The sequence below is a fragment of the Haliotis rubra genome, unplaced genomic scaffold (genome assembly GCF_003918875.1).
Source record: "Haliotis rubra isolate DU_JTF1 unplaced genomic scaffold, ASM391887v1 Scf241, whole genome shotgun sequence".
NCBI lineage: Eukaryota > Metazoa > Mollusca > Gastropoda > Lepetellida > Haliotidae > Haliotis > Haliotis rubra.
Window position 1 is genome coordinate 336,718 of NW_025766459.1, and position 12,445 is coordinate 349,162.

At 42.6% G+C, this 12,445-nt stretch overlaps 1 protein-coding gene across 1 annotated transcript in view; it reads left to right on the forward strand.

Annotated features, from left to right (window-relative positions):
- Nucleotides 1–12,445, forward strand: part of LOC124278749 (inositol 1,4,5-trisphosphate receptor type 1-like) — a 217,190-nt gene that overhangs the window by 105,855 nt on the left and 98,890 nt on the right. Inside the window, 4 exon segments of the mRNA XM_046714513.1 lie at nucleotides 4,961–5,158; nucleotides 5,273–5,368; nucleotides 5,886–6,041; nucleotides 10,194–10,338. Of these exon segments, the coding sequence (XP_046570469.1) occupies nucleotides 4,961–5,158; nucleotides 5,273–5,368; nucleotides 5,886–6,041; nucleotides 10,194–10,338 (595 nt within the window).

Sequence of the window (12,445 nt, forward strand, 5' to 3'; positions counted from 1 at the left end):
AGCACCCTCTTATGCAGGGCTTTTAGCTGGCATGGATCGGGTTCAACCTGCTGTCAGGAGAACCAGCCCACCTTGGGATTTGTCAAGAGTGCTAGATTGGCTGTCGGGTCCTACGTTCTCCGTCTATCGGCTATTTCCGTTCAGCTGTTAACATGGAAGGCCGTATTTCTGGTGGCGGTAACATCTGGGCTTAATTGTCTGTGACTTACATGTTATGTCGGCAGACCGGGCGCTGACTGTGTTCCATCCAGATCGTGTCAGTATTCGCCCCCAGATACTTTACCGTCCAAGATCAATCACGCTTTCCATGTGACAGCTCCTATCGAACTTCCTACTCTTACCCAGCCTTCCACATAGGGGACCTCTGCAACGAGCACTCACCCATTGGATGTCCGTAAGACTCTCAAGGTCTATATCAAACGAACACAAGGGATCCGTGACGGGTACCCATCTGTTTTGCTGTTACGGTGGCGGAAAGCTGGCATGCCAGCTAGCAAACAGACCCTATCACGCTGGCTTGTATCGGGTCATTTGTGCTGCTTATCAGGCAAAGGGCAAGCCTCCCCTGAGGGTTGAAGGCTCACTCGGTCAGGGCAGTGGCCCGTCAAAGGCTTTGCATTGGCACTGCCCATTGAAGAGATATGCTCTGCCGCTATTTGGAGCCGGCCTAGCACTTTTATCAGGCACTATCAGCTCGATACACATTCACGTGATCGTGCGTGTTTTGGCCGTTCTGTTCTCTCCAGTGGACAGTGTCCTGCCACCCTGACCGAGTGAGTCTTGGTTATCTGGTTAGTTGACGCTGCTTTCAATTGTGTTTTATTGATATATCCGCTGTTGTGTGATCTAACTCCTTTCGATTCTCTCCAGAGATTATGGTCGGTTGTGAGTTGTTTTTTCCCCCTTACGGTGCTCTCTAATAGACCATGATGTGGGCGGGGTTGTTTACTTTTCGCGACTGTGTGCTTAACTTGCTATGCTTAACCTACTAGGTCGGTTCTAAGTACTTATCCTCCCTGTCGGTTACCCTCCCATAATGCCTCTCGCGGATGCTCCGGGACATGTGACAGGTGAGTGTTGTATGCCTGTTACATTATTCCTAATGATCGCTATTCATGTGTACTTTGACAGAATTCCCTCCTCCCTGGCCTCCGGTCTTTGGGAGTCTGAGTTTATGCATATATGAACCCCAAGGACGATCTCTCTCTGAAGAATTAACTAAACCTGCAGAGGTTTCCAATTCTTTGAAGAGAGTCGCCCTTGGGGTAGGGCCGCCCACCTCCCCGCAATTCTGTTCACTGATTTATTCAGCAGAAGGAATGATGATACGGGCCTAGGTGCTTACCTGGTTGGCTGCGCATGCGTAGCAGGGAGGTAACTCCACGTGGTGGGGGCCGTATAATAGATAAAAAAGATTTGATTTATTGTACAATATTTTTATTAAAACAATGATACAACTGTCACAGGACATTTTCAGTTGCAAAAAATGCATATATGTACCCCAAGGACGACTCTCTTCAAAGAATTGGAAACCTCTGCAGGTTTAGTTAAATTAGGTTACGACAGAGAATTATGAGATACTGCAGGGAATAACATTGCACAGCAGGGAATGAGTTATAATACACAGCAGGCAGTTATAACATACAGTAGGGAATTATAATATACAGCAGGCAGTTATAACACACAGTAGGGAATTATAATATACAGCAGGCAGTTATAATATACAGTAGGGAATTATAATACACAGCAGGCAGTTATAGCATACAGTAGGGAATTATAATACACTGCAGGCAGTTATTTCATACAACAGGCAGTTATAAAATACAGTAGGGAATTATAATATACAGTGGGCAGTTATAACATACAGCAGGCAGTTATGACATACAGTAGGGAATTATAGTATGCAGCAGGCAGTTATAACATACAGTAGGGAATTATACAACAGGTAGTTATAACATACAGTAGGGAATTATAATATACAGCAGGCAGTTATAACATACAGTAGGGAATTATAATATACAGCAGGCAGTTATAACATACAGTAGGGAATTATACAGCAGGTAGTTATAACATACAGTAGGGAATTATAATATACAGCGGGCAGTTATAACATACAGTAGGGAATTATAGGATCCAGCTGGGGCCGATGACACATAGCAGATAATAACCAGATACCATCCATGTGTTTGTTTCTTCTAGTGTATCAGTACATGCATTGTGAATGGGCAGGATATTCTGAGAGCATGCTAATGGCTGTTACCAGATTTGCTGGTAGACTTGTATACCCAGAGATGGATAGAAATACTAACCATGTGTCTCGATGAGAAACAGTCCAATGTGACAGCTCATGTCATGCATCAACAACAGTGTTCATGGAGAGATTAGGGAACATGGATGGCCCAGTTGACTGAAGTGGTGCACTTCACTGTGCAGAGTTGAGTATCTGTCATGGGTTCAGATCCTGGGTTCAGATCCTGGGTTCAGATCCTGGGTTGTGGCTTTATAAGCTCCTTAGTGATACCTGCTGGATTTCACCCGTTCCCAGATATGACTCGAAAACTGTTGCAACAGCATTAGATCCAACTCACTCACGGTGATGTGAGACTTAATGGACTCTCCTGAACAAAAAGATGGGTGTGGCTCTGACAGCAAGTAAATTTACAATTGAATTGTTTCACATTTGAAATCCCATTAATGGGACTTTACATCAGATTAAGATGTCAAAAATGGGCTGACCTTGTGCATTATGGAGGGAACTTGAGTGAACAGGTATACAGGGTTGTTTGGAAATAGCTTTGTTAGGACCTCTATTTTCTGAGCCACTCCCTCTGGAACCAGTGGTGTGAAGTCCATCCGAGTCGGTAAAGATTGTTCCTTCAATCCATACTGACAATTAAATGTTTATTCCGTTCCTAGACCTGCTACAAAGACCCTGACAGGGTATATCCCCAAGATGTGAGTAATTGTTCTATGCCCAGAGGTCTGGGTACAGCTATCTCTCTCTCTGTCCAGGTATAGAGAATCACGCATGGCCTAGTTAAAACATGGCATCTAGACCATGGTTGCTACTGTAGGGGTTCTGGAAGCTTTGTCTCACACTCATACTGCATGCACCTTTGTCTGAGGAGTGACAGTATAACACTTCGCCTGTAGTCCACAGCCTTCTCTAGACGGGTCTGACAGCATTGTCTTGTCTTGCTGCATGCACTCTTATGTCCAAGGAAGGACATTATGTCACGGGGACCTTCTGGGAACAACTCTAAACCGATATACGATGTGCATTGTCAGCGGAAGCATATCATTGTCACAGGCTCAAGTGTCTCTCTCAGTCCAAGGATAAGCCATAAACTGCTTTGATATTCACAGAATCTACAAAGAAGTACCTTGCTCACTAATCTGCTGGACTAACAGCTATGTACTTTGGTTTTCAAATTATAATTATTTTCCTTCATCATGAATATCTGTGTAAAGATGATAATTTGTAAGTGGACACAAGAAGAGCTCTTGTGAAACCATAAAATTGTGTACGATATTCACTCTATACTACATGACAGCATCAGGCAAGACACTCATCCAACTGGCTTTTATAGGCTTTGTTTAATTATCATGTCACTGTCAAAGTTATGCAATATTTGCTTATTAACCTGCCCTGAATACATTCACTTTCATAAACTAACATGCTTGTTTACTTCTTATAAAAGGATTTAGAATGATGACAAAAGAAGGTCCTGAAACACACATTCTTTGATGTCTAGTCTATAGTTTAGAGGATGTGGATACAGAGGGGCTGGTCTGCATGTACAAACATCAGTGTCACATCAGGTGAACCCACACATCTGCTTCTTGCCTGCCATACTTTATGTGGCTCACAGGCAGTTGGAGAATGGGTCTGCTGGTTGTAGGGGTAACAGAAGGCATTTTGTAGGGGAACAGTAGAGGTTAGCATACGGTAACGGAAGGCTGGTTTACCCGTCTGGGAACAAGGAAGCATAAGTTTGTTGATCCATCACAATATCCTGTAACCAACAGACCCAATCTAGTGATCCATCACAACCAACCTGTAACCAACAGACCCCAGTCTTGTGATCCATCACAACCAACCTGTAACCAACAGACCCCAGTCTTGTGATCCATCACAACCAACCTGTAACCAGTAGACACCAATCTAGTGATCCATCACAACCAACCTGTAACCAGTAGACACCAATCTAGTGATCCATCACACCAATCTAGTGATCCATCACAACCAACCTGTAACCAGTAGACACCAATCTAGTGATCCATCACAACCAACCTGTAACCAGTAGACACCAGTCTAGTGATCCATCACAACCAACCTGTAACCAGTAGACACCAATCTAGTGATCCATCACAACCAACCTGTAACCAGTAGACACCAATCTTGTGATCCATCACAACCAACCTGTAACCAACAGACACCAATCTAGTGATCCATCACAACCAACCTGTAACCAGTAGACACCAATCTAGTGATCCATCACAACCAACCTGTAACCAGTAGACACCAATCTTGTGATCCATCACAACCAACCTGTAACCAACAGACACCAATCTTGTGATCCATCACAACCAACCTGTAACCAGTAGACACCAGTCTTGTAATCCATCACAACCAACCTATAACCAACAGACACCAATCTAGTGATCCATCACAACCAACCTGTAACCAGTAGACCCCAGTCTTGTGATCCATCACAACCAACCTGTAACCAGTAGACACCAATCCGTGTTCTTGACCAGTAACAACACAATAACCTAAAAGAATCTCTGTCAATGCAAGAAAAGAAATACACTGCATGACCCGTACACAATATGGCAAAGGCAAAGTGAAGTTTGAGATAAATCTGGTTCACCATTGAAAGCATATTAACAATCCCTTTGCTTGGAATCTGGTCTGTTAGGTTGTTCATGTGGTAATAGCCTTGTATCACCATTGTAGGATTGTGAAGACGCAGGTTGAGGTGGAGCTGGTGGGAGATGGTGTGGATGGGCAGATGATGGACAGTGTTGTTGTGGAGGAGGATGACGAAGTGGTGCTCATGTGGGACAACGATACCAAGTCACGGGGCATCAGGGAGCTCGCCATGGCAACCACTGACAGGGTGAAGGAAGACAAGGAGATCCTGGAATATTACAGGTTTGATTGGCCGCTTATGTCACAGCTCTGATTGAAACATTGTTTAACTTGCTGAGTTATGGTTTGGGAACAGTAGTTGCTTCAGGTGTTGTACCATGCTTCTGCTTGTTTCAGACACCAGCTGGATCTGTTCTCCCACATGTGCCTTGATCGCCAGTACCTTGCCATTAACAAGTTGTCTCAGGAACTGGATGTCGACCTTATCCTCAAGTATGTACTGTTGACTTGACCTCAACCAGCCAGACAGCTTCAGTTTCAGTGTTTTAGTGTAATGAGTATCACCACTCTATGTTGAAGTATATCAGTTAGGCTCAGACTGTTTTGTGGAATGGAGGTGTGTCCACTGGTCAAGAGTGAGTGAGCATGGTTTTACGTCGCTTTTAGCAATATTCCAGCAATATCATGGCTGGGGACCACAAATGGGATTCACACATTGTACCCATGTGAGTAGTCGAACAAGGGTCTTTAGCAGGACGAGTGAGCGCTTTAACCACCAAGCTACTTTGCCGCCCACACTTGGCAAGAATGGACACACAGTACTTCTAAATATGATACGTAACGATGACTGAAACAACACAATAACTACCTCTTAACTGTTATATATGAGTGATGTGGTAAAAGTGGGTTATGGTTGGGTGCTGGGGGTATTTAAGGTAGGGACTAATACTAAGTTAGTTATTCTCAACTCCTTGGACTTCTGTGACCTCTGTATGATGCGTGTTGCCAGATGCATGTCCGACGAGCTCCTCCCGGCCGACCTGCGTGCCTCGTTCTGCCGTCTGATGCTGCACATGCACGTGGACCGCGACCCCCAGGAACAGGTGAAGCCAGTCAAGTACGCCCGGCTATGGTCTGAGATCCCCTCACAGATCTCCATAGAAGAGTAAGTTGAACAACGCTGGGCAGTTGTTTATAAGGGGTCTGTGTAGTGTACTATCTCAAGTCAGCATGCAGGGGTTCATACAACAGCGTAAATCTGAAATACGGAAGCAGTTGTAAGCAAAGAATCATGATCAGTTATGTCGACATTCTTACATCGGCATATAGCCAACTAACGGGACAATACTGTATATCTATTATCACAGTTCTCCGTATAAAAGTAGGTCAGATAGTAGAATCCTCTTTGAAACTTAGAAATTACTATGGTTTGGGAGGAGGGTTTTTTAGAATTGACCTAACTAGATGCAATGTTGGCACTAGGACTGAAGCTCTGACTAACCTCGTGGCCCGGGATGTTGTTCATGGTCTCCATGACAATAACTTTCCTTACTTTTGTATTGGGAAACGCATCATATTGCACCCATGTTATAGGGTGTATTATATTGTGTCGTCATATCATTCACCTCCAGTCAGAACAGTGATAAATTAATGTTATATGGACTTTCGCAACAGCTGGAGGAGGGCCGAGATTCAGGAACTCCTGTTGACTCCATAGTTGATGATGCATTCTGGGACAGGGATACCCCAGTCTGACTGTCTGTACATATAGATCTATCCTTCAATTTGAAAACTATTTGCTAGTCTGATTGTTGTAACTTCTTTTCATGAAATTAGAGGAAAGTTGAATTTCTGAATAACTATTGTCATATGATTTCTTGATAATGTCATGAAGTTTTGCTGAGAGGTGAGCAGGTAATTTGGGGCGAGACGAGATGGCAATCTGTTGCTGGAGTCATTGTTTCCCACACACGGATGGAGCTCCACGTAACACTGACTGAAGCAACCTTTTGTCATCTCCTGTCTATGTAAACAACACTGTTGCCTTGGTAACTCATGTACTGTGTACTCTTGCAGCTATAATGGGAGTCAGCAAACGGAAACGTAGGTGCTCCCAGGTTGCCATGCCAACCAAACATTTGGTGGCATCTGTGTTATTCAAGTCATCTGCTTGCTGTTCCAACATTTCCCATTGCAAAAGTTGACAATCATCCCGCTTACATCTGTGTAGGAAGCTGCGTAATATCGAAATAGATATAAAATATGATTTTCAGTTTCTTAAATATACAAAAACAATGCCAAGAATAACATTACGTATTCCTGTGCGCCAGTTAAGTACTTAGGGAATATTTAACATAGACATGTGTATGTCCATCTCGAAAGGCTGTAGTTTTGTTATGTGATAATTCTGTCTTCTCCATGACAACAAGCCGTGACATTATGACGTCACTTTTATGTGAGCAGCTTTCTGCATCAGATCATCAGTCTTCTAACTCATCAGGAATGTTGCCTATACTTGTGTTATTTGTAAGACTTCGGAAAGTTGACATGGTTTTCACATTGTTTCTGATTTGGTTTTGAGTTGCGATCATTAAGCATCTGCTGTGTTAGTAGATAGGCTGGTGTAGATAAGAAGCAGCACATAGACGATGCCGAGGACCGTGTTGTTGGGTGTGGCCAACATTCTTTGTTTGACTGTGTTCTCCATGTGTAGATGTAGCCACATTCTGAGCATGTCTTTGTTCAGGTAGAGTTTTGTCTTCAAGATCGGAATCAGTTTATTTCATCAACTTTGTTAAATTGTCAATTATATTTCCACATGGCATGTAGATTAAAATTTCTTTCTTTTTTATCAGTTGATCATATTTCACCACATATAGGCAACATAATAGTATTAATACAAACATGATTATTTAAGAATAAGTTAGATTTGTCTTATACTTAAGAAAAGATGACGAAGGTGTTTATCCTAATTTATGTACAGAGTGTAAATCTACTTAGATAATGAGTGTAAAGTTCCTTAAAGGTGCTTATTTCTGAGAATTATATAATGAACTTCTCACAGGGTCCATCATTAGTGGAACATTTTCTTGCATGTTATCTTCATCATTTAAAACCCAAGCATGCAGACATTGCAGTGGTTTGACCAATCAGAGGCCTAGCAACAATACACATCTTGCAGTGTTACCCCGTGTGATATTAGCCGTATAACACTGGCTAGATAAGGCTATTCCTGGTTTCCCCTGAGCAGATGACTTTGAGCACAGTGTATCTACTGAAGCCCCCTCTCCGCTCCCTTGTAGCCCCTGTAACAAACCCCTACTAACACTCAACTCCTCAACTTCAGTTTCAGGTCAGTCTGTAGTCACATGATCTTAATTCATTCTAAGTTGTCTTCAAGCTGTGTGACCCCTCTCAAACCTATCAGTTTCTGTCTTTATATATCGGTACTGTTCTGTCTGATTCTTCAGAGACTCTTTAAGATACATATACACGTTCCAAGAGCACTTTGTGCTCATTGTTTCTTTGGATTTGATTGTTTTCGGTTTTGTAAATCCTTAATAATTCATGTGTAGGAATAACTTATTTGGGAAAATGAGGATTTTTATGCATGTTTGAAATTGGTCTTCTCCACTTATTCCAGTTGGGTAATATTTGCTTGTCGCTTCACACCCTGAAAGTAACACACTAAATGTGTAACAATTCCTTATAAAATGCTTCTGGTTTTAATGGTTGATTTCATAAGACTAAAATATGAAGATCTGATGCATTGTATTCAGTTGTGTAGAACAGATGTAGGGCGTCATTTCATGTGTTGTGCTCTCTGGTTACAGGCTATATTGCTGGGTTATGATGACTATCTATACTGAACTAAATGTTGGTTATCATGAATAATTTGGGAGATACTTTCATGTTCATTCTTCTTGTAACAAATGTCCCCCAAAGTATTCATGATTCCTTCTGTGTTCAGTATGCAGTCTCAGCATGTCCCAATATGAAGTGAAATAACGTACACACTATGATGAAGCCTGAGACACCAAATGAGGACTCACATTTGAGTCCTTGTGAAATTAATGTCTTCACTATGTCATTCTGTTCTCATCATGAATATACGTAACAATGTTGAGAGGATTTTATGAAGTAATTGAAAAATTCTTCATTTTTTTCCATGTGATGTGAAAAATCTATTCACTCAGAGCAACCCTCCCTTATGTAGGCCGATGTTTCAAAATGACAGTTGGCTGGTTATACAGTCATCAGAATAGGTCATAAATTATAAAGGAGATGCAACACAAAGACAAACGCTAACCAGACTTTGTCAACAGTAGTTGAGGGTTATCTGCTCATTGTATTGTATTGATCCCATGGGCATCAAGCTCTGCAGTTGTTCAAAATTTGAGCTAAGATTAATCATCTCTATTTCTTGTTAACAATATAAAAGTTAGGTTTAGGTAAACAGTTTTCCCACCTATGTTGTCTTCAGCCAGGAGGGTACACTTTGGATTTCAGATTCCATCTGCAGGTTTGATAAGGTTTACTGGTGCCCTACTTAGTTTAGAACTGGTTTTGTGTGCCCCCAAGAGACTACACTTTGAATTTAGAATCCCTCCACAGGTTATATAAAGTTGACTGGTGCCCTACTTAGTTTAGAACTGGTTTTGTGTGACCCCAAGAGACTACACTTTGAATTGTAGATTCCCTCTGCAGGTTATATAAGGTTTACTGGTGCCCAGCTTAGATTAGAACTGGCTTTATGTGTCCCAAAGAAGCTACAGTTTGGGTTCCAGGTTCCCTTTGCCGGTTAGATAAGGTTTACTGGTGCCCAAGTTAGATTAGAACTGGCTTTGTGTGCCCCCAAGATGTTGTATCCCCACCTTCCATTCCTGATTCCCTGTTGAGGTAGGAGTAGGTTCTGCCCCCCATGTAGCCAGCTTCCTCAGAAGTAAGGTAGTTTGTTGTGTGGACAGACTACAACCTACAAACACACAAAGGTTTTGTGTAACGTCCCATAGAGTAGATCTATGTTTTTGGCCCCGGATCACCTGGACAGATTCAACACAGATATTGCAGTAAAACAATTGAAGGAAAAAGTCTTTGTATGAAACTCTGCATATTCGAAGAACGAGCTACTCTTTTACACATAGTTTAAAGTTTCTCTAGTCAATATAATGAGCTGCAAGTTAGGCTCTTGTCTGAATAATTTCATGTAAAGTTTGAGTAGATGAACTTGGTAAATGTATAGCAGCAAGTGTATGTGTTGTATGCAAACATTGTGTGATGAGTCGAGCAATTCACGTGGGTCTGTATGTTCCTCCAGCTATGAGTCCGCTGTCAGCAAAGTCCCGGAGAAGGAGAAAGTCAAACACAAGTTTGCTCTCACCATCAATTTCGTCGAGGACTACCTCTGCAATGTTGTCAACCGTGCCTGGACAGAACCTGAGCAGAACAAGCTGACCTACGAGGTAAGATGTTGCAGTATCACAAACACTGGGTATACTGGAAACACCAACATCCAGAACAATTTCTGTGTGATATGTACAGTGAGACCTCGGATATCCGGACACGTTTGTTTTTACGTAAATCGTCCGGATAATTCAATATCTGGATATCTGGATTTTTGGTTTTCATACACCTCAAGGATAATCCAAAACGTTTATGATCATCAAGCCTTTATTGTACATGTATTGACATTCAAAAACAGCATCACAACATAATAATCATACCTTTAGAATTATTCAGTTTTGAAAAAGTCTTTCATTGAGGACTGCTTACACTGGGTGCCGCTGCTTTGCAACACGATGGACAACATTTTTATTTGAATTTTGACACACTGCACTTTTATTGCTTTGACTGAATAAACAACTTAACAGTTAGAACTCAATGGTTAATTCAGTGTCAGCTAGGCCTACTAATCACCACCAATACCTTGCTGACCGATCATTAATCCGGATTAGCAGACCATGTCTCGTGTCAAAACACGTGGGACTCTCGCGCTTCCCTTCACACGGTCAGTGGTGGATCAAAGCTTCATGCCGATACGTGAGTCAATTTTGTGTTGATTTAGCTGGTTGGTTTGTAAAATATACCGTCCGGAAACGGAAACCGAATATCTGTTATAGACAGTCATTGTTATAACGTAAGAGATTGGGGTTTTTTTTACTAAAAATTAACAGGAAGGCGAGGTTTCCGGATATCTGGGGTCCGGGTATCCGAGGTCTCACTGTATTTCATCTTGTAACAAGTGTTCAGCTGGGCCTGTGGTAGGCTTGTCTGATCCAGATTAACAGGGTTGACTGTTTTGTTCTGTTACAGGTGGTCAACCTGGCCTGTCAGCTGTCTAGTCCAGATTGTACATGTTGACTGTAACTGTTTTGTTCTGTTACAGGTGGTCAACCTGGCCCGACAGCTGTCTGGTCCAGATTATACAGGTTGACTGTAACTGTTTTGTTCTGTTACAGGTGGTCAACCTTGCCCGTCAGCTGTCTAGACCAGATTATACAGGTTGACTGTAACTGTTTTGTTCTGTTACAGGTGGTCAACCTGGCCCGTCAGCTGTCTAGTCCAGATTATACAGGTTGACTGTAACTGTTTTGTTCTGTTACAGGTGGTCAACCTGGCCCGTCAGCTGTCTAGTCCAGATTATACAGGTTGACTGTAACTGTTTTGTTCTGTTACAGGTGGTCAACCTTGCCCGTCAGCTGTCTAGTCCAGATTATACAGGTTGACTGTAACTGTTTTGTTCTGTTACAGGTTGTCAACCTGGCCCGTCAGCTGTCTAGTCCAGATTGTACAGGTTGACTGTAACTGTTTGTTCTGTTACAGGTGGTCAACCTTGCCCGTCAGCTGTCTAGTCCAGATTATACAGGTTGACTGTAACTGTTTTGTTCTGTTACAGGTGGTCAACCTGGCCCGTCAGCTGTCTAGTCCAGATTATACAGGTTGACTGTAACTGTTTTGTTCTGTTACAGGTGGTCAACCTTGCCCGGCCAGCTGTCTAGACCAGATTATACAGGTTGACTGTAACTGTTTTGTTCTGTTACAGGTTGTCAACCTGGCCCGGCCAGCTGTCTAGTCCAGATTGTACAGGTTGACTGTAACTGTTTGTTCTGTTACAGGTGGTCAACCTGGCCCGGCCAGCTGTCTAGTCCAGATTGTACAGGTTGACTGTAACTGTTTTGTTCTGTTACAGGTTGTCAACCTGGCCCTGGCCAGCTGTCTAGTCCAGATTGTACAGGTTGACTGTAACTGTTTTGTTCTGTTACAGGTTGTCAACCTGGCCCGGCCAGCTGTCTGGTCCAGATTATACAGGTTGACTGTAACTGTTTTGTTCTGTTACAGGTGGTCAACCTTGCCCGTCAGCTGTCTAGACCAGATTATACAGGTTGACTGTAACTGTTTTGTTCTGTTACAGGTTGTCAACCTGGCCCGGCCAGCTGTCTAGTCCAGATTGTACAGGGTTGACTGTAACTGTTTGTTCTGTTACAGGTGGTCAACCTGGCCCATCAGCTGTCTAGTCCAGATTATACAGGTTGACTGTAACTGTTTTGTTCTGTTACAGGTGGTCAACCT